The 23729-nt window shown below is 41.4% G+C and overlaps 2 protein-coding genes across 2 annotated transcripts; both read right to left on the reverse strand.

Moving 5' to 3' along the window:
- Nucleotides 1–4416: 4416 nt before the first annotated feature.
- On the reverse strand, nt 4417–20658 carry LOC136461679 (uncharacterized). Its single transcript, XM_066460974.1, has 6 exons — nt 20509–20658; nt 19908–20375; nt 19767–19834; nt 19618–19679; nt 17151–17294; nt 4417–4547 (listed from the first exon to the last, which is right to left on the reverse strand). Exons 1-6 carry the CDS (start codon nt 20512–20514, stop codon nt 4417–4419), a joined length of 879 nt encoding a protein of 292 aa, XP_066317071.1. The 5' UTR covers nt 20515–20658.
- On the reverse strand, nt 8781–12506 carry LOC136539045 (calmodulin-binding receptor-like cytoplasmic kinase 3). Its single transcript, XM_066530975.1, has 5 exons — nt 11205–12506; nt 10706–10871; nt 10530–10619; nt 9441–9739; nt 8781–9319 (listed from the first exon to the last, which is right to left on the reverse strand). Exons 1-5 carry the CDS (start codon nt 11436–11438, stop codon nt 9110–9112), a joined length of 999 nt encoding a protein of 332 aa, XP_066387072.1. The 5' UTR covers nt 11439–12506; the 3' UTR covers nt 8781–9109.
- Nucleotides 20659–23729: the final 3071 nt, after the last annotated feature.

A 23729-nucleotide genomic window follows, 5' to 3' on the forward strand; every position in this document is an offset into this window, starting at 1 on the left:
CTAGCGACAGAGGGTTAGACAGCTTAGAGCTCTGGATCAGAGGATGATGCTGCACAGTTCTAGATCACTCATCGCACCTCAGCGCCCAACTCGTCTGCTCTAGCCCCACCGATAGACCTTTAGGTTTTGGTGTTTGATGACAAAGGGAGAGAGGGATTGAGTATGTTAGATTTAGGGGAAGTGATATATCTAGGGGGAGTGTATTTATTACATTTGGCTTTTTATGTGTGATACACTATTATGCATTCATGTTTACTTTCATGCATTGAACTATTTACGTATGAGTGAGATATTTATGTGATATGTGACATGTGTGCTCTCTATTTTTGATTTATTTATATCATGTCACTTGGTTATGCTCATTTGCTTTGCTTTCGCGTTTTAACTCCGATGCAAATGGGCTTTATTTCTTGTACTCATGCTTATTTCATATCTATTGAGTACACCATGTTGGCTTGGGTCATATAAGCTTGCCTAACCTTTTTGTTCTTATTGTCAAAAGCTTATATGAACCAAGCATGTTGAAAACCTCTTCTCTTTCACATACTCGAGGTTGTATCGTCATCAATCACCAAAAAGGGGGAGATTGAAAGCATCTAGGCCCCTAGTTGGGTTTCGGTGATTAATGACAATACAGAATTACTATGACTAATGTGTGTTTTGCAGAGGCAATTAAGTTAGGTCATGGTAATGGCAATTGATTGGGCAATCATGGTTGTCAAGCCCCTACGATGGAAATCAATTCGGTTTTCAAAGGATGGATGACAAGGCTAAAGATGTACTAGTTCTAAGTGTCGTTTGGTGTTGAAGAGACACTTAGAGTAGTTTAGGACTTTGTTTTTCCTTTGGCCGTACTATTAAGGGGGGTATGAACTAGTAGCTTGACCTAGGTGAGTCTAGTGGGTTAGGTGTGGTGCACACTTGTCAAATCTAGCACTAGGTAGCTCCTAAGTAGCCCTAAGATCAATTGGAGCAAACTTCATTCACATATGATTACGAGTTGGAAGTGAATGGAGGGTCAAATATTGACCGGATGCTGGTTCCAGTGTGACCGAACGCTAGCGCAGAGTCCAGTCAGTTTATTTGATCAAGGTGAAGTCATCTGGTTGTGACCGGATGCTGAGAGACATGTGACCGAATGCTGGGTGCCAAAGTCCGGTCAACATCAGTAAGGTTTCAGAGAGCAGTTTTCGTGACCGAACGCGCTCGGTCAGTGCTAACCGGACGCTGGTCAGAGTCCGGTCACAACTTAACTGTGCGGTGGCGGGAAGAACTAACCAGAGCATCCGGTCACCCCATAGTGACACATAACGGTTCATTTTGAATGAGGGTGTATAAATACTTCCTCTATTCATTCAAGGGAGTACTCTTGCCCATTTCAACAGCTAAGAAACACCCTTGAGAGTGCCAAGGAGAGCAAGAGCCTAGTGAGGTGATTGAGATTTGAGAATCCAAGATTAAGGTCTCATTAGTGAAAAAAGAGTAGCAAGTGTGCATCCACCCTTCTCATTAGGCTTGTTGTGGTCAAGTGGGAGTTCTTACTTGTTACTCTTGGTGATCGCCATCACCTAGACGTCTTGGTGGTGATTGGGAGTTTGGTGATCATCCGGTGGAGCTTGTGGATGACCCAACTCAAGTTGTGAGCGATTGTGGGTGATTCACCGCGATGGAGTGTCGAAGAATCAACCCTTAGAGAGCACTTGATCCTTGCGTGGATCAAGGGGAAGCTACACCCTTGCGTGGGTGCTCCAACGAGGACTAGTGGGGAGTGGTGACTCTCTGATACCTCGGTGAAGGGTCGAGATGGCAACTAGAGGGGGGGGGGGTGAATAGTCCTTTTTAAAACTTAATCACGTTGGCTAACCGAAACAAATGTAGAATTAAAACTATCGGTCTAGCCAAGACTACACCCCTCTATCTATGTTCACTAGCACCTTGCAATGATACTAATCAAGCAACAAAGGTGCCAGGCTAGCTAGAGCTCTCCTAACCAATTCTAGAAGCAAGGTCACACAAACCTATGCCACTAGTACTTTAAGCAACAAGGGAGCTCCTACACATGCTAGTAAGCAAAAGCACAAAGCCAACTAAGCTCACTAGCAATACTCAATAACAAGGCAACCAATGCCAAATTAGAGAGCGTAAATACTTAGCTACACAAACTAAGCAATGTGACTAACAAGGTTACACAAACCAAATTAGCCACGCAAGGGAGCTACTTCTTTGCTACACAAGCAAGAAGGTAATTAGCAAGCTACGTAAGCTAACTAATTATTAAAGCAACAACACAAGCTCAATGTATATAAAAGTAATTGCAAGCTTGTGTAACGGGAATGCAAACCAACGGGAAGAACAAGGTTGACACGATGATTTTTCTCCCGAGGTTCACGTGTTTGCCAACACGCTAGTCCCCGTTGTGTCGACCGCTCACTTGGTGGTTCGGTGGCTAATTGGCATCACCCGCCAAGCCCGCACGTCGGGCGCCGCAAGAACCTACCCCTTGAGTGAGGGTAGCTCAATGACACGCTTTACTAAAGTTGCTCTTCGTGACTCCCGCGGGGCGAGCACAAGTGCCCCTCATAAGCACTTCTCCGGAGCGTCGCACAAGCTTCTTGCGGGCTTCAACGGAGACCACCACCAAGCCATCTAGGAGGTGGCAACCTCCAAGAGTAACAAGCACCACCGGCTTGCAACTCGATCACCTAGTGCCACTCGATGCAACCTCACGATGCAATCGCACTAGAATCGCTCACTCACACAATCGAATGATCACTATCATGTATATGTGTGATGGAGGGCTCCCAAGCACTCACAAGCATGGACACTAAGTCCCCTTAGGTTCTAGCCATGGCCGAAGGCCACTTCTATTTATAGCCCCAAGGGCTAAACTAGCCGTTACCCCTTCATTGGGCAAAAATCGGGCCGACCGGACGCTGGACCCCAGCGTCCGGTCGCTCGCAGACGACCACGTGTCCCAATTCCAACGGTCACTTGACCTGACCGGACGTAGCAGCTTCAACTGACCGGACGCAGAATCCTCAACGTCCGGTCATTTCCAGTAAGCTCCCTGAGGCGTATTTCTTCGGCCAGACGCGTCCGGTCGCACGTGATCGGACGCAGCCCAGCGTCCGGTCACACTCTAGCTTCTGCGTCATCATACATCAGCCTGACCGGACGCACCCTGCGAGCGTCCGATGCTTTCAGACCCAGCGTCTGGTCAGTTGACCGACGCCAACGTCTTCGCGGTCAACTCATTTTCACTTCTAACTTCTTCACCCTTACTCCAATGAGTCAACCACAAGAATTTGCATCCGGCGCAATAGAAAATAGGCATTTTATTTTCCTGAAAGCACCGAATCCTGCCGAGCAAGCTCGGCGGGAGGGAGAGAGGGACCCAAACCCATCTCAACCCTGCAAACACCACCTCCTATGTAGATGTGCCAACACCACCAAGTGTACACCACCATGTGTATGTGTGTTAGCTTTTCACAATCATTTCCCAAGGGATGTTAGCCACTCAACTTGCCACGCCACTCGATCCTAGCGACGATGCAAAATTAGATCACTCGAGTGGCACTAGATGACCGATATGCAAACAAGTTTGCCCCTCTTGATATTACGGCCATCTATCCTAAACTCGGTCATAAACTTCTCTACACACCTATGACCGGTGAAATGAAATGCCCTAGGTTATACCTTTGCCTTGCGCATTTCATTCCATCTCCTCTAATGTCGATGCAACACATGCACCAACACGATCAACAATGATATGATCCACTTCATATCATCACATGATCATATTGGTTCATCGATCTTGACTTTACTTGCTCTTCACCGTTGCTATCGTCCATCGGCGCCAAGTCTTGCTCAAGTTTCACCGCCACGCGGTCCATCACTCTAAAGCCTTCGACTTGCCATTCACGCTTGCAACCGGTCCATCAAGCCAAGTCTTGTCTTGATCTTCTCCACCTTGATCACATGACTCAATGTCATGTCTCATGTGCATTTAAGCTCCTTCATCATCACATGTGTGAGCTTTGCAACATCTCTAAGCCATTTTCACCTTCATGGCATATGTTGCTCACACACATGTACCTGTGGACTAATCACCTGTGTATCTCACATAAACACAATTAGTCCACCTAGGTTGTCACTCAATTACCAAAACCAAACAAGGACCTTTCACTCGGCAAAACATCGCCGCGTTCCTTCTCCTCTCTTTACCTTAAGCATTTATATTTGAGCAATTCAATTCTTGTCTTTACATTACTAGAATTACCATGCTAGAGTAGGATTGGAACATATGTTGCTAAACTTTTGTGCGGTAGAACAATAGGAACACTTTCTAGGCACAAGGGGTGAAGTGGGCTAACCGTAGGGTTTAATTATTGCAAAGAATTTTAGAATTAGCTCAATTCACCCCACTCTTAGGCATCTTGATCCTTTTAGTGGCAAAGAAGACAATGAAAATCTAGATGGACTTGCAGGTACTTGAAGTGGGCTTCCAGGAATTCTATCAGAAATCGACCTCATTTCAGAAGGGTTCACTGAAAACAAATAAAAGCAATGTCACAATGTAACTAGTAATTGAAATCCCATGATTAGAGCACCACAAGCATTTTATTTTCCTGATAAAAGTGTGTTAACCATATCGATGTATGTGTCACACCCCAAAATTTGTGAATAGAAAATACAAAATAAAATGAATGGTTTCAATATTTGGATAAAATTAACAAAGTTTAGTTTGAGCTAGCGTAAATTTAGTTACAGGGAAAATTGTGAATCTTCAAACTTTTCTGGATTAATTTGACTCGATGTGATGTTTGCTTGCTGCTTGAATTTGTGTTGTGAGTGAGTAAAGTTGTCGAAACACATTTAGTAAGTTTTTTATCTTTTCCAGCTTGTCTCCACCTTGTTCCCCAGCTTAATCTTCTAGTTTAGAGCTTTCCAAAATCTTTTCATTGCACTCCAAATATTTTATTTGCGTCCTCATGTTCTAAAATATCTCTGAAATTTATCTCCAAATTTTTGGACCTTTCAGAGTATTTTTCATGGCTCAAATAGTAATTCAAGACTTTCTAGAATTATTTTTATTCACAAAATTAATTCATTCCGAAAATAATTAATGCTAACTCTAATACGTCTCAAACCAAATCTTTTGGTTCTTAGACTAATGGATTAAGGTCTGTACAATTCCCTCTCACGTTGATCCATGTTCTACCTGTTCTTTTGTTTTGTTTCTTGGCCCATTTTTCTTTGACGAGAGGACATGGATCAAAGAAGCAAGCAACGAGCTCATATGCTTTAACTTTAATGATGATAGACAGCGTCGGCCAGCTGTTTCCTTTCCAATCTAGTATCTGCGATATGATATATGCCGTGCAAGCCAAGGACTCCATATCCATCACGCCATGCCCGTCCATAAATAGCCATCTCCGCTTCATGTATCTTTCTTTTCGAAACCCTTGAAAATCTGAATTCAATCCATCAAAGATTATTGTGCAGCCCTGCTGCTGCCGCCGCCTTCATCTTCCATGCCCTAGCTAAGTTACGATCGACGCCACAAGTTCGCTCGGGCCAGGTACTGCTATTGCCGTCGCCGCCCGTCAGGAGAGGCTGATGGAGAAAACCACACCACCGTCTCAAGACTTCGCACGCTGCTGGTGGCCATTGTCTAACCCTTGCCGGAAACTCGCCACATCACGAGAAGGCCATGTCGTGGTCATCTTCTACATGTCCGACTCTGCTCTCCATCAAACGTCTTCCGCGTCTGACGCTAGTGAGCCTATATCCATCGATCTGTCTCCTCTAATAATTCTCATATGCCAACTCCCGCTCACGTTCGTGTGTTCCCGTGATCGTTGCACGAGATCGTCGTCTGACTACCCTATGCATGTTGAGCCGATCAACCTTGTCCGCTTGTCCATTCATGCATCTTGAAGGAAGCTACCATGGACACGCTAAATCTTGCCGAGCTAACCTTCCTACCCGTCACAGCCAGGAGCTTCATTACAACGATTGCTAGCGCTCAATGCCGACCATCCTTGTGGGTGCAGCAAGCCGGACGAGCGGCAGGGCGCCCAATTCATCTTTGGTCAGGTACGTGAGCACACATCATGTGGAGAACCTACGTAACTTTCTATCCATTCAATAAGTCTTTCCGCACAAATCCAGATCCTTGTAGTCCAGTCTTAGCATCTTTGATCCCAAGTTGTTTATCTGTTCTAGCTCTGACTCGATCGATCCGTTCTTTCTGCTGTGTGTTTTTGCTAACGTGAGATATATATTAGCAGCTACGCTGAGCATGCCACATATTTCTGAATTTTACATTAAAAATACTAATTTGATTAATACGCATACAGCATGCTGTTCAAATTAAAAGCAACATAGGGTTACACATGGATGTTTGTACATAAATATTAATATGATTAATTAATAATATAAATGTGTTTTTAAATTTCAAATTCCCTCGTTTAAACACTCATCATATAATCCGATTAGATGGTCTCACATGTTTATTTCTTTTGCAAAGTAACGTTTAATGGCTTAAACAATAATATGAGATATGTTTATAAATAAAATATGATTCGCTTTAACTCGACTTTTGAAATTAAATATGTTATGATATGATTAATCTGAATTAATAATTTTTTCATAGTTTTGATTAATTAAAACTAATCAAGTTTGTAGTTGTTTCTTTTATAATATAAAACTCCCGATAGTCGTTACTTTTTAACGATAGTTCTGTTATCGACGTTTCTTGTCATCTCATGACCGTAGAACTAGCTCTCTTTTAGTATGTTATTTTTCTCTCGTGTGGTGAATTGTTCTTAGTACTTTTATTTGTTGCTTGTATGTTGCCCATGCGTGGTGCTTGTTATGAGTAGAACGAGAATCGTTTGTGAGCGATGAAGATCGGAAGGTGATATCCAGAAGCAAATTATGAGGAAGTTGAGCAAGCTTATAAGGCAAGTATAGCGTGGGATCTTCCTTGTTGTCCTATTCACCTTAATATCATTTTAATCATATGCATGTGTCTACCTTGGCAACCGTAGTACTTTTTTCTAGCTATTTGATATCCTGGATATCTTGATTCCTATGGGTTATTACATTGGTTAGTATGATGCTAGTGCTCAACTGAAATCATGATCTTATAACTTGACTAATGGTATATGCAATAAACACTAAAAGATGCTTTTTAGCAACATGAAACAAGAGGGCTAGAGCATTGGGCTATTTTTATGGTGTTCTAAATTCCTCTCCATAAGGACTTATCTGTAAGTGATCATCCGAGACTTACAGTACAGCTGTGAGGGCTATATGGCTCTAGCTTTAGCTCAGTATGAGGACCTTTTTTAGCTTGTTACAGGTTACCTTTATGGCGCAAGAGGGGTGTGTTCAGGGTTGGATATAGTGTGGCCTCTGTCCGTCAGTATATAGGTTGCGCGTTATTGTGCCTGTCGGAAGGGGAGCTCTACATTTGCGGGCCACAGAAACCTAGCAGCCCTAACTTGTTAGACGAACCTTTGAAAGGCTTCATAGTGAACCCTGCCGACCTTCCTTGGTAGTGGGTTAAGAGGCTGATCACCTCGGGTGAAAGGGTAAATCATGACTCCAAGTGAAAGTGTACAACCTCTGCAGATTGTAAAACTAGTATATCAGCCGTGCTCACGGCCACGAGCGGCCTTGAAACATTTACAAAATAGATGATGCACACTAATGATAAAGATGCTCACTAATGATTACTGTTTATGCTATTCATTATTCATACTTACATGATCATATGTTTATATGGGCTTGTGGATAAACTTGTTGCCACCCAATTGCTAAAAGATGACTCATTAAAAGCTAATCGCAGTTAAACCAGTGTCAGCCTTTTGAGCCTCATGAACCTCATATTATATTTGTTGAGTACGACATGTACTTACGCTTGCTTTACTTTTTAAATCTTTGGAAAAATCCCAGATGGGTACCAGATTGCTAAAGTTTAGAGGAATTAGGCTTGTGATCAACCAGTCAGTTGTCCCTGTGGATTTAAAGTCTTCACCTAAAGATCGGAGTTGTCTTTCCGCTGTATATACTCTGAGGTTATAATCTTTATACTAATACGCTATGTATTTAAGCATTGTCTTTTGATATTACCCTTATTTGTAGCTATATGTGAGATTTGACTTCTTGGGCTCATATATGGTGTGTATCTGGTTTTGTTCTTAAAACCAGGTGCGACATGTGATGAGCTCTCACTAGTTTTATTTTTTTCATTGGAAAGCTCCTTAGTGAGAAAAGCATCGTCTTGTACAAGTTGTCATGAGCAACACTTAGTTCCTCATGAGCAACACTGTATGATTTGCGTTGTGATTAATTTGATTTGCGTTACAATATGCAGATGTTATTGCCACACTTTTACTAATGCTTGCGAATAATTGACAACTTTGCAATGCATTTGATTCGTTGCATGAATTTGTTGCTTGCGTCGCATTAGGATTTTATCTATCGCAACTGTTAGACCACGAGCCTTCTCTTCCACGACTCTCCTGCCAGGGGCCCTTTAATCCAATATAAAGATCACTATAATTTCAAATTTGGGATATTCTTTTTAAAAACAAAATGACGATGAACGACACCTCCACGTGCAAGGTGAAAAATGAGTTGCGATGCCCCCCAGCAATTCCGAACTGCTTACCGCAGCTGCACCAGCTATATGCTGCTAGAGTAGCAAACAGCTGTGGAGCTGCAGCCTTGGCGGGTCCCAGCCCCCAGCAGGTCGAAACGAACTCAACTAATACATCATCCGTATGTATTTATCTTCAATTAAATCGTAGACCATTTGCAGTAACGTGTGCAGTTGCATCCATCAGAATACCATATCAACACAATCAAGAAATGTGAGAACTCCAAAATATACATTCTCCGTAGAGGAGGGCACTGCAAACTGATAGACATGAAAGTACAAACTGATGGCGGTGTTATCGCACAGTACATTGCTCAGACCACATCTTCCAAGTAAGAAGCATATCATAGATGTTTATCCAATGGGCACCAATAGTTAGCATGCTTAGTCCTTGGTTGAGGGAAAGGCTTGAAAAACAGGTAATGTTGTCCATGATCTTCACACCTTCCTGATGCTCTTTCCGTACTCTTTCCTTATTTCCCACAGCTGCTCCCCAACTTCCTTCATGGTCGGGCGGTCGTCCCGTGTTGGAGCAGCGCATTGGAAAGCCAGGCTAAGGAGCTTTTCAAGCACCTCATCGTCCACATGATCTTCCAGCAACGGGTCCAATATCTCTCTCATGTTGCCTTCATTGAATTTCTTGAAAGTCTACATAAAAGCATGAACACAAAGCCACATTCACTCAGCTATTTCAGAAAATATCAAAACAGACAAATGATCTCATTATAAAAGGTAATAATATAAAAAAGGGGAAATTGCCCAGACATACCCATCTGATTGTGATCCTCTCGTCAGGGGTTCGCTTCAGTTCTACGGGTCTGCGAGCAGAAAGAATTTCTACAAGCAATATGCCAAATGAGAAGACATCACTCTTTGGAGTTAGCTGGTACGTTCTTAAGTATTCGGGATCCAGGTACCCTGCTGTGCCTTTCACTTTCGTTGATATGTGTGTCTTCTCCGTGTCACTAGGGCCACTTCTTGCAAACCCAAAGTCGGACACCTTGGCCCGATAGCTATCTGTCAGCAGGATGTTTGATGACTTCACATCAAGATGAATTATAGTCTTCTCTGTGAACAGTACAGAAGTTCTCAGCCCCTTTCCAGAACGTCACCAAATGAAATATATTTGAAAAAAAATGGTTGGCACTGGGTATCATCAATGCAAAAAAAATTACCCAACTATGGCATATTTTAGCCCCTGTTTGGAAGCAAAGTATTTTTGTTGTTTTAGAAAAAAAATACCATGGTTTTGTGAAATACTTTGGTTTTGAAAATTGGAGCCTTAGTTAGAATAATGCAACCCAATGATTGAATACAGAACTCCCAAAACATAGGAATAGGAAAAAAACACAAGATTGGAGTGCATGTCACATGCAATTCTAATCTCATTTCAATGCAACATAGGAAAAACACAGGAACTAGAAGAGAGAGATAGGCACACAGGAAAGTTTCTAAGACACTAACCACATGTTACATCTCCTAAAGCGTTCATCTGGATTGAGCTAAACAATAGGAATTTTGTAGGATTTCAGGATGGCCAATCCTTTGTTCCAAATGGGCTGCATAGGAAAAGCTCCTATAGGACTCCTATCCTAAAAAATTCCTTCACAAATCCTATGCTCTAAAGGGGGCCTCAATGGAATCAATATTTCTCCTAAATTAAATGTTTTACATCTCTAAAGAACTGGTCATTTTACTCCAAATCAAATAACTGGATAATTATAATGACATTTGTAACAGACACACTACTCTATCCACCTGCTAGCCCATTTCAGAGGTAAACAATCTGATGAAATATAGACCACATCACTTCAATATTTATAAGCAATTATAAGCATCTAGGTAGTAGAAAGTATACCTGCATACAGATGAAGATAAGTAAGTGCATGAGCCACGTCAATTGCAATTTCTAGGCGCTGATTAAAATCCAGGACTCTGCCATATTGACCTGCAGAATGGAAGAAGGCATGTAATATTTGAAGGTATTCAAATTGACCGAAAAGTGAAGAAAACAATATGGGAAGCACAATTTACCATCTAGATGTTCTCTAAGAGTACCATTTGGAACATACTCAGTGATGATAATGCGCTCATTTCCTTTATCAGTGAAACCCAGTAACCTCACCAAATTTCGGTGGTCTATCTTAGCAAGCAAGTCTACTTCATCGCTGAACTCATCCCTAGGACCTGCAAACTGATCCTGTAATGAACAGCAGAGCATATGTTATGCATAGCATAGTGAGGGAAAAACAGCAGCACACCTCAAACAACACCCGAAAAAACAAAACTTTATTCATTGTTGCCAGAGGCAGACCAATTAGCAGAACTACATGAGCTATTGAGATGAGGTACAAATATAAGTTGTAAAATATTTTATAAATGTATTAAAATATAGTGAAATAAATACGAAGAGACAACATAATTTGGCAGGGAATACAATTTCACTCAATATGCTGAAAAAGCCCATGAATGAGAATAATCAATGGAGTTTAATAAGTAACAAGTAATAAGACATGAGGTAGCACCAGACTACCTTTTTAGCTCTCTTGACTGCAACAACAATGCCATCTGGCAATACAGCCCTGTAGACCATCCCAAATCCTCCTTCGCCTAACTTAAATGAAGATGAGAAGTTCTGAGTCGCCCTGAGGATCTGCTGGATGCTTAAGTCGACAGATCCAACTCTAGCTATCTGTGGAGATGGCGCAAATCTAGGTGGACTTGGAGGTATTCGATGTGGAGTTGGTGGGACTTTCTGAGATGACATGCTTACTTCATAGGATGAAACTGATTCAACTGAGAATATACAACTTGTTAAGGACAATGTTGGAACATTGTTACAACAAATAAATAAAAAACTGAGACAATATCATCAAAGCATACATGGTTTACATTATGGAAATGTGAAAACAGTACCAGACTAGCAATCAACAGTAAACCACTAAACCAGGACAGTGCTTGTCTTATCTGTTATGGATTATTCTATACCGATTCCAAGAACCTAACCACAGCTGTTTAGGCGTTTTTGGGGCAGTGATCGTCTGTTTTTCTTAGTGTGTGGCGCTAAGAGTCCTGTAATTGGTTCTTGGGGGAGCAGGCTCTGCCTCTCCTCCGTTGTTTTTTATTCTCTTCTAAATAAAATGACTCGCAGCTCTCCTGCGCCATTCGAGTAAAGAAGAACCTAACCACATGTCAGTCTCATCCAAGTAACTACTGAGTTGGAATACAGTATACAGATGGACTACCATGAAAATGACCTATTGAACTGTTAAAATAGTTTTGGTTGGTAAATTGTAAGTATCACTTATCTTAGAAAAATGATGAAGTCATATGACAATTATGACTTAGTTTAATAACCATTCATGATAAGCTTCACAAATAACTAACAATAGTAAATATAAATTATCCTAGTAGTGGTTGATGTTATTCTACCCCTGATCTTTCATAAACTATCACGTGGAGTAAATCCTGATAAACATAACAGAGCTCTAAGGGCCAGTTTATCAGGGTTCCGGCTTCTCCTAAAATAGCTTCAGCTATGGAGCAGCTTCTTTAGTGGAACTGAAGCATTTTGTAAAAAAAATATTGACAAAGTGGCTTCGGAGAGTATTTTTTTTATATGAGGAGCTGGTAGAAGCTAAAATTTTTTGTTCCAGTTCCTAGTTCAAAAAGTGGAGGCTCCAGCTCCTTGGTGGCTTCAGGGGCGAAGCCATTTTTTTGGCACCCCATTAGGTTTTAGAAGCTCCAGCTCTTGAGAAGCCAGAGCGCATTTAGAAGCCCTACCATAGTCACATAAAATGGGGTGAAGGCATCAACCCTCGACCCGGGAACATAGACCCCGACCCGGGTTCGCAGGGTCATTTTTTATTATTCAAATTTATCAAGTTTGTAGTTGTTTCTTTTATAATATAAAACTCCCGATAGTCGTTTTTTTAATGGTAGTTGTTCTGCTCTCGGCATTTCTTGTGATCTCGTGACCGTAGAACTAGCTTTCTTTTAGTACGTTGTTTTCTCTTGTGTGGTGTACTGTTCTCTAATGCTTTATTTGTTGCTTGTATGTTTGCCTATGTGTGGTGCTTGCTAGTTTGAGCAAGTGTAAAAGGCAAGTATAATATGTGGCTTTCCTTGATACCTAATAACCTTATGTCACTAAATTCATACTTGCATGTGTCCAATTTGATCTACCACTAAGGACTTGCCTAGATGTTGTTATCCTGATCTTTGGTACCTATGGTTTATGCATATGGGTAGTTTTGCTAGTTGCTCTACTTAATAATGAAAGTTCCTTAATATTGACTAATGGCATATGCAATGATGTTTAAAATATGCTTTTTAGCAACATGGAATCCCTAAGGACTTATCTGTGAGCAAAATCTAGTACAACCATGAGTGCTATATGGATCTCGCTTTAGTCAAGTATGAGGATCTTTTCTTGCTTGTTAGTGGTTACCCGAAAGGGTGCAAAAGGGGCTTGCCACGATGGATATAGTGTGGCCTCTGTTCCTAAGAGTACTTCTGCGTGAGTGTGCCTTTTCAAAAGGGGGCACTATATCTACTTGCCGATTGAAAACGTAGCGGCCCTAACTTGTTAGACGAACCTTTGAAAGACTTCATAGTGAACCTTATCGGCCTTCCTTGGTAGTGGGTCAAGAGGCTGATCACCTCGGGCGAAAGGGTAAATCACATCTCATGGTGAAAATGTACAATCTCTGCAGAGTATAAAACTATTATAACAGCCGTGCTCATGGTCACGAGCGGCTTGGAAAACTGACGGAATAATTGGTTCTTATTGTTATTCTATGATGTTGATGCTCATGTTTAATCATTATTGTCTTATTGCCATTACTTATGATCATACGGGATTTGGAGCTTAAGCACAACTTTATGCTACATTAATGTTAAAATTGTGACTCACTAAAATGCTAGTAGTAAACCAGTATCATCCTTTAGAGTCTTCATTCGCCCATGTTGTATTTGTTGAGTACGACATGTGCTCACCCTTACTATTTTCCCACACCTCAGTCTCTAGTAGAAGTTGCTCAGAAGTTTTAAGAAGACATGGAGGAGTTCCTAGAAGACTGATGGAAGTGCTAGGCGTACGTTACCCCCAGTCAGTCATCCCTATGAAGAATGGAGCTTGAAAATTAGTTACCATTCCGCGATACTCTGATGTAAGTGTTAATATAGCTCTCTATACGTTATTTAATAACATTGTTTCTAATACTATTCATTCTGTTGTTGTATGTGTGGATTTTCTGGGCACACATATGACGAGCTTGGTTTTGTTTGGAAAACTGGACGTGACAGTATGGCGATGTTAAAAAATATTCACAGAAATTATGTGGTCTTATTATTTTAATATTGTCAATCGAATGTCTTCAAATAAGTCTTCATGTTAATGTACATGAGATGCACTACAAAAAATGATAAAATCTAGATACTCCGACAAAAATGATAAAGATCGAGCAATCAATTTGATATACTACCATCACCTTTGATAAGGCATTAGATGTATTATGTTTTCTAAAAATAAACCCATCTCTACCATTATGAAAAATAACATAAAGTAGCCATCTAATTCTGCATTTAAGTTACTAACATATTCCATTATGCCATCATAAAATATAATTTAAAGTAACCCTGAATTTGCATCAATGATGCACTATGCCACTGTAATAGATAATATAAGTATAACCCCTTAATTTTGCATCTAAATTGTCTCTTATTTTACCATTAAAGATAAACTAAAATATCCCCTAAAATCTACAATTAATAATGAACATCGTTTGGAGTAAACAGTGATTCCTTTACACCAATGGTGGCTATGACCTCTATGATCTTTGATATTATACCTGATTTGGAAAAACAAGGTAAAACTAATCATATAATTGACCAAGATGAAAAGCCTAAGCTACTTTTAATTAGAAAAATTCAATTGCATAATCATTATTCAAGTTAGGCATTAAACCATAAAATTCCAAAGCTCTTGACATGGAAAATATTGATACTAATGAGTAGATTATGTTGTTACGACTCTAACGTGACTTGAACGGGTCAAATCGGAGTTAAAACGGAAAAGATATGGCCTACCGAAGGTAGTGGCAATTTTGTAAATAGATGGAACTTGATATTTGAATTTAAAAATAAATAAAATCGGATTTTAAACCAGGCGAGGACTGCGGGTACTATTTTGTAAAAGTTGGATGTCTCTTTAGCAAGAATGACAAGCGAAGGGGTATTTTTGAATCTGGGACGTTGATCACGTGATGGACGACTACGATTAAGTGGGAGAGAGAGAGAGAGCGCGGCCAGCCGGAGAAAGGGCCAACACAGTGGCTGCCATGGACGGCGGCGAGGAAGCTCGCTGATGATCTTGAAGAAAGCCCTACAGGTCACGACGGAGCGAACCGAGATCATAAAAAGCAAGAGGGCGGCATGACGAACTCACCGAGATAGATCTCAGCAACGGGGAGCTGACGAACCGACGGCGGCGGCAGCTCGAACTCGACAGCGGCGGCGACGCTTAGGGTTGCGGCGCTGCGAGCTCGGATTGGGGTGGTGGCTTGCGCTAGGGTTGGATAGGGCAGCGGCGAGGCCATAGGGCGCTATTTATGAGAGGTTCGTGCATGGAGCGAACGCCAGTGGGCGTAGCGGAGGCGGACCTGACGGCGGTGTCCGGCTCGGGCACGAGCTGGAGGAGGGAGACGACTGACAAGCAGGGCCGGGCTTTCAGCGTGCCAAGCGAAGGAGAGGAGGCGGGGCGCATCCAAGCGTGGGCTTTGGCCTGGGTTGGACCTAGAAGGGAGCGCGGGGAAAAAGGAAACATGCCTCTGTTGGGCTGCAGGGAGAGGAAGGGAAGGAGGAGAGAGTGGGCCACGGGAGAGAGAAGAATAGGCCTATGGGCCAGAAATAAGAGAGAGGATTTTCCATTTTCCAAATCCTTTTCTATTTTATTTTTAAAACCAAATTCAAGTATGAACCAAATGCAAATTTAAATAGAGTTTCAAATATACTTTTCAACTCAAATAAAAATGAAAAATTTTGGTAGGCTTCCAAAAATAATTTTTACAACCCTTTTAAACTCTTTTATTTTTCAATTCTCTTTTTCTTTCTTTTCTTCTACTTCAAAGCTATTTTTAATTTCATTTTCAAAAGCATTTTGAATTCATTTTTAATTTTGGATTCAACCAGTCATTGCAATAAATCAAATGCACCGACATGTATGCACATCCATGTTGCTACTCCTTATGATAAATTCTAATATAATAAAAATATTATTTTTCCTATATCTCATGAGCACAAAAACAAGTATTTAAATCAGTTTAACTTTATTTTAGAAAAGACAAATTTTAGAGTGTTACAATATATTGGATGTTGCGTGGTCCCCTCGCCCCTCCTAGCTCCGCTCAACTGCGCCCCATTAGACCCTAGCGCTGACAACCAGTGCCCTGCAAAAGAGCCGTCGACGACGGCGGGATGTAGCAGAGCAGCAGCACCCAGCTGCACCCTTTCCGGCTCAGGCCGACTGGCCCTCCCCCTCAGCCCCCCTCCCAGCTCCGGCTTGAAGAAGGGTGCTAGCCTATTTGCACTTTGCTTAGTACTATTGCATATTTTCTTTTTATTACTATTGTATATTTGCTTGCATTTTGTACTTTGCTTATTACTATTGTATATTTGCATTATACGTGGAATACCCTGCTATGCGCCTTGTTCGTTTGGCTTATAAGCCGTATTTTTTCAGCTTACGAATAGTAACAAATCAACCAACAATACTTTCAGCCATGACTTATCAGCTAAGCGAACCGAGCAATGAAATCCTGGCTCCGCCACTGGGCACCTGGAGCCCCCGATGGTGCAAGAACCCATGGTAGAAATACCCACCGAGCTTGTTAACTATAGAGAATCCACGTGTCGCCTGACACAGTTCCTTGTAACTGAACATCGGAGGCGCTCCGAGAGTCTTTGCATGGGTTCGTAGCATAATATATAATACCCGTGTCATAGCAATCTGGCTTTTAATAGGGTATATGGAAAAAGGTACGATAAGAAAAAGCGGCAGAAAAGCCTACAATCTGGCTTTTAATTGTAGCTCATCTTAGCCATAGCAACTTCGTATAATCCCAACTCTGAAATGAGCATTGTATTATCATTAAGTAAACGAAGTTAAATGGTGATGTGTTATGATAGCAAATAAGTATCATTAGTTATCATGAAATATATTTTCATATTCTGGCTATATGGTGTCATAAATATTGATGTTTTTTCTTGTAAATTTGGTCAAACTTGAAATGGTTTGACTTAGGACAAACCTAGAATATATATATAGCTTTCTATATTTTTAAAATTTTCCTTCCATTCTTTCACGTGAGAAGAGTAAGGAAAAATGGAGAGCAAAACCGATCCATGCAGAGAAAAAAAGCGAGGAATTGGTCAAATCTGAAAGGGGATAGTACTAATGAAACATGCAACTGATGCTGACCTGTACTTTTGTGGGTACCTCCGTAGGTAAGATACCTACCCATGTGATTAAACATGCCGTTTTTTACATTCTCTGTCACCACTTGCCAAGCGTTTCTTCTGGCTTCCCTACCATTTCTTCTGGCTTCCATGTCGATTGAGGAACCTAAATATTCATATTATTGATAAAAACATGAGTTTGATGCTACTATATCTAACTATTTTTGTTTGGCACAGTTGTGTTAGCTGCTGCAGCTCTCCCCGGAAACACTGTACTAGCAGCGGCTTATGGCAGCAGCAGAGCTTTTTAGCTGCAACGAACAAGGCTAATATTTTAGGTAACAGAAAGAAGCATTTTTTATCCACTTCTCATATATTTCAGGTACCTGATTTTTTATTATTATTCATACAACATATAATTTTGTCATTATTTAACTATACAAAAAAATATAAATTATCCTTTTAATTATATTATCAGTTGGTTGTCTAAGATGGTTGCCTAAAATATGGCAACTCTTTTTTTACACACCGAAGGTTCCATGTCACCTTTTGTTGTCTCTTCAAAGAAAAGGCGGTAGGAATACAATAATAATGTATTTATATATACCTACCGAAGTTTTGGCCACAAAATGGCATTTTAGTGCATTTCGACTTCTTAAACTTGACAGAATGGCACTTGGACAAAAGGTCTTTGTTTACGTCCACTTATTGGGATAAAAAAAACTCATATGCAAGTTTATTCAGTTTGTTGGAATGTTGTTGGTAACTAGGAATAATTGAAATCCCATGATTTGAGTACCACTTGTATTTTATTTTCCTAATAAAAGTGTGTTAACCATATCGATGTACTATGGCGATGTTTAAAAACATTAGCAGAAATTATGTGACCTTATCTTGATATTGTTAATTAAATGTCTCCAACAAACTCTCCATGTTAATCTACATGAGATGGGCTACAAAAAAAAAATGATAGAACCTAGAAATTTCCACAAAAAACCATAAACATCAGGCCATCAAGGTAGACTATAACCACATTTGATAATCCATTAGATATATTATGTTTTCCAAAAATATACCTATCTTTGCAATTATCAAAAATAATATAAAGTGACCATCTAATAAATCCACATTTAAGTTACCAACATATTCTATTATGCCATTATGAAATATAATTTAAAGTGACCCTAAATTTGCATCAATGATGCACCACGCCATTATGATAGATGATCTAATTATAACCCCTTAAATTTGCATCCAAATTATCACATCTGTTACCACTAAAGATAAACTAAAACATCCCATAATGTGTACATTTAAACAATAGATATCATTTGGAGCAACACAATGATTCCTTTACACAAAAGGTATCTATGATCTCCATGATCTTTGATATTTCTGGGAGTAAACACTGATTATTAGTCTTAATTATTCTCTTGAGGTCAATATTGTTTTTGTCCCTCTTAGATCTTATTTCAAGCTCTATTGCTTACCTTGAGCACTGTGGCCTAGTACCAAAATTAATGTTTATGCCACAATAGTAATTAAGAGTATAGTCTACAACCTAAAATCATTATTTTTAATAAAATATAAAACAAAATTTTGAATAAAGCTAAAAATAAGAACAAGAGTTCCATTTAACTTGAGAATAGAAAACTGTAGCAACTAATAAATTAAAAAAATTGAAATTCAAAACCCAGATTTATAATATGGTAAGACATGTGATGCAACAAGAAACACTATAAGCCAAGTCTTCAACTAAATACATATTAAAGATAGGTGGAGGAGCCATGTAGAGGGAGAAAAACTATGGATATTGATTGATGCAAATACAAAGTACTCTGTCTGCTAAAAAATCATGTCGCTTAGGAAAAGATTTGGTCAAACCTTAAAGCTTACAAACAGCAATAGCTTCTAAATTTTTCGGTTTAGAAACATGTAAGATATATGTGTAGGTTTGTATTGGAAAATACTTGCAAAATCTCATTATTGTGAAGGATTTTAAGAATACATTTTTAGAAGATAATAATAGTTAAATATGTGCATAAAAAATCGTGCATAGTCGAGTGATAAATATTTTTGACCAGGATAATCTTTGATAAGTTTGTCACAACAGGATTGATATATATTACAATGTGTGCATATGCCTTTTGTGTTAGAAAAATAAAAGTCAAAGCTCATGGAAAAACAAACTTTTATAAGCTGTAAGTTTTAAACGAGCTTCTAATGCACCGGAAAAGAGAGACATAGTAATTGATAAGTTTACCATTACCGAATAGAAATTAATGAGTAAATGTGTATTCGACAATAAACATAGGAAGATCACAAAGATAACTATTTATTTATGACCTGTTGGTCTTGTCTTTTGAGATAGCCGTGCAGGAGCGCAGGTGATGCACTCCGTAGAAAAAAATATTTGGGAGCACAATTCCTGCTTAAGCATGCTTGCAAATAAGAAATGCACATATATAAAAAGTCAACCGGATAAGGACCTTGTGGTTGCAGTTCCTCGAGTGTGAGTGATTGGGCAACGTGTTGAAGAGATAACCGATTCCTGCAAATTCTTATAGTGAAGCACTACATCACTCCAATGATAATCTATGGAATCTGATAATAAACTGAAAAGAATTTAATTACATACTCAGGCAACCTGCTTTGAGTTGGGGCAGCATCATTATTGCTCCCATCCTCATGCACCCCATTGGTAGCCTGCTAGTGGAGGAAATTTCTTAAGACATTCTTGACATATACTCCGTATGAAGGCACTGAAGAGGGAAGAGACCTGCCGGGCGCCGACGGCGGCAACAAGGGTGATCATGGGGATTAGGTTGATGTAGCGGTCGATCTCCTCCTGCGCCAGCCGAAGATTGGAGGCCACCTCCGCGCCGGTAAACATCTGGTAGATCTGGCTTGTGTTCTCTTGTCGCTGGGCGCAGGACCTGACGAGCTTGTACGCACGGAAAAGAGCGGCATCCAGCTGCTCCAGCGGCCTCCGCGTCTCCAGGTGCTGCCTGAGCGCCGGGATGTCCAGCTTCCGGAGCAGATCGGCGATGATCAGAACGTGCTGGGCCAGCTGCTGGCACAGATCCCTGTTGCGGCGTGCGGTGTGCGCCGCCTGCACGATCATGGACACCAGGCCGAACGCGTCGACGCCGGTGACCTGCATCACGCTCGCCGCCTGCCCCACCCTATCCCAGTTGGACGATGCCATATATATGTAGGCAGTTGTTGTTTGAGGATGACTTATGAACTGCGAGCATGTGGGATTACAAGTGAATACGAGTGATTAGATTCAGCAACAAGAGTAAGTTTCGATCACGGAGCAGGCAAAAATTATGGCACCTTGGAAAGGACACCAGGTCGAGCAAAGATTAATGCTCAACCTTCATCGAGTAGCTCAACTGGATTTGCACTTGCAGGCTTGCAGCAGTAGGAGGTCTTCCGCCTGCTTGTTTTGTAGATCAGCAACGGGCCAACGCTGTGAGAGACTGAGAGCAGGTGATCCTTCATCTCTCAGAAAGTGTTATGCGGTTGTTGGAGACTCGCGTTCGCAGGATGATGACTGGTAAAACACGTCTTAGAAGCCCGCAGGAAACTTCCGGTACCCGGAAATGCCCCCTATTGAGGTCCCGGCCGGTGTCTGCTAGCTAACTCTCTGTCCTCACATGACAAGTGCTAAGGTATGGCCTTGAGACCAACGTATATATTCTCTCGGTCCCAAAAAAGAGTCTCACTGTAGGGTTTGTGTTGATCAAACTTTGTTACGTTTAACTAAGTTTGTAGAAAATATTAACAACATTTGTGTCGCGGGGATGTAATCGCGGCAAGCATTGTTGCTCGTCAGGTGTCACTGAATGTAGGTCTCCGGTGGCTCGGGTGGACTCAAGAACACAAAGAGCACATAGAGGATGCGGCAGTTTATCCTGGTTCGGGCTGTCGGGGCCCCACCTCCAGCAATTTGATGATCCTTGTATTCAAGAGGACCTAAATTAGAGGGGAGGAGGTTACAACATAGTGTAAGAGAGATTTGGCAGGGGATCCCTCGGTACTAATCCTTGGCTCATCGGCGGTGAGGTCTCTTCCTCGTCGGAGAGGAAGAAGACGATGGAGGGGTAGGGGCTCTTGGTACTCCTCTCGGTGTAGCTCTGCTCTCGTTACAGAGCTCTGAGTTGTCGTGAGGACTCTATTCGATCTGTTCTGTTCTATTTCGTCCTCCCCCTCTATAAGATTTGACCTCCCCTTATACCGAGGTAGATCGGGTACGTGGCGGTTTGGGGGAATTAGTCTATGGTGTACATGCGCCGGAGTTCATGAGGGCGCTGCTGCGGCGTGGATGGACATTGGCGTTGTTGTGGAGCCAGAGAAGCCCTGAGCATTGTCAGGCTGCTCTGCTCTGACGCTCTGACCATCAGGCCTTGTCAGCTTGGACCGGCCTCCACCAGGTGCACTATATGGAGGCTTGCTTGGTGGCGAAGGCATCTGGCTTGAGGGGTTGACGAGTGGGCCCGAAAGCCCCCGAGCCCCTGAAGCAATCGGAGGGGTTTTGTCCCCTTGTGTCATGCCCTATGCGTGACCTTGTGTTGTAGTATCTTCCTTATACCACTTGTTGACTACGGCTATATATATGACAAGCACCCTGAACATTGGGTGTGGTGTGAACGTGTGATTCCCATACCTTTCTACAGCAGCGAAATCACAGACAAGGATTTGGGTGTCATCATTTGTGCTGTCTGTTGCACTGGTTCTTGTACCTGCCCCGCTGGTTGAATTCAGATACTACACAATTCCATTCGTGATACTGGTTCTTCACTCTCCAGCAATTGGCAATGGCAAATTGCTTGCTATGGGGTCACTTTATGCAGCCGTTGACTTGTCTACTCTGGTGATGTTTCTGTTCCGACCATTCCATTGGGAACATGAGCCTGGAACACAAAGGTTTATGTGGTATTTTAGGATAAAGCACGGAAGTTGGGAATAGAGCAAAAGCTTCATTTTACCATAGTTTTGATTTGAACTTCTAACAGGACCATTAAGCATGCCTTTACCTGTGTCCGGCCAATTTGGATCCTTGAGTGAATTTAATTGAAGAAATCAAAACAATAGTGCTGAGTATCGTCGTTTTCTTTTTGTCAGCTTTTATGTACACTAGGCATTCTAATCAACCATTGCACAAGTCAAAAATAGACAGTGGATACATTGTTTGATCACACGGCTTTGAAGGGCAACAGCAATTTATATGGATTGATATTGAACAGGAAGTGCAGTGTCACGCCATAGGCAGGTGGTGCTGATAATTTTGACGAGGTTGCCCTCTTCGAGTCAATCGCAGCTGACTGAGAGAAGCAGCTTTGCAAATGGATTCATGGTTTCACTAATGTCTATCTGGCTGAGAGGTTTTGTCCTGTGAGCTAATATTCTTGTATTGTTCCCCAAATCGCTGTCGTAATTGAAGCAATGTTTGCACTTTGCACCAGAAACTAATTAGACCTTGCGATGGTTTTAACATTAGTTTCGAATTTGGGTTTTGGCTGCATCTAAATTTAGCATGTTTGTTGAATATGTTGGACTGGTTTCTTAGGTCGATTTTCCAATTATACAGTTCATGGGCAGTCCAAAGAAGCATTTACAGCCTGTTTGGTTTCCGGAACGAGTCCATCCGGAGTTATCCGATCCAGAAACCGAACCTCATTATTCTGTTTGGTTTGCATCAGTAGTTGGCTCCGTCCGTCACCACGTAGTGCTGCATGTAGATTACAACGTAGTGCTGCATGTAGATTCTGTGGAGTGAGTTCATTCCACAGAAAATGACCGGACCGACCTGTTCTGCATGAGTTGATGCTGCATGAACCAAAGCGGCAAACCAAACACGCTATTAATGTCTTGCAAGATGACACAAGTGAGGAATCATAAATTTTAGTTTCCTTTATCACTAGTTATATCCAGAAGAAATTAGTAGTCAAAGGTTTCCTTCATGGAGTGTCTAACTGTTTTAAAAGCCTCACCCAACAATGCAGCTGTTTCCTAAAGTACACGAGCCATACACAGAAGCTACACTGTACTTCTCGAGGATACAGATTACTGAACAGCTTATGCTGATTCACAGTAATGGCTACACAGGGAAACCATCAATCGCAGGACATTGGTCCGCACATCTCTTAAACATAGAGCCATATACAACATACAACAACATTTTTGCAACCCTCTACAAAATTTCAGTTGTTCACAATCACAAATTTGCATTATTTTTATGTGGCCATCTTTGGTCTTCACAAGGAACTGACCCATGTTCTCCCAAGCAAAAACGGCAACCAGGATCGGATGGTTTAAGGATTCAGAGAGTCACTTCGGCTATCCTTTGTATTTTTGTATAACCCCGTCTTATCTGTTAGAATTAATTACCTCTTAGCTGTAATCTCTTAGTCCTATGCGCCACCTCTAGGCCAGTCCCTTTGGGCACTCCCTGCTCTCCTATATATACGTGTAACTCCTCTTGTAATCTAATTAAGTAATCCAAGCTTATTGCCCTTCCTCTATTATGGTATCAGACTAACTTACGATTCCTCTGCTTCCGCTATTACCGGCGCCCGCCTCGAGCCGCGCCCGC

The sequence above is a fragment of the Miscanthus floridulus genome, chromosome 1, assembly GCF_019320115.1.
Source record: "Miscanthus floridulus cultivar M001 chromosome 1, ASM1932011v1, whole genome shotgun sequence".
Lineage (NCBI taxonomy): Eukaryota > Viridiplantae > Streptophyta > Magnoliopsida > Poales > Poaceae > Miscanthus > Miscanthus floridulus.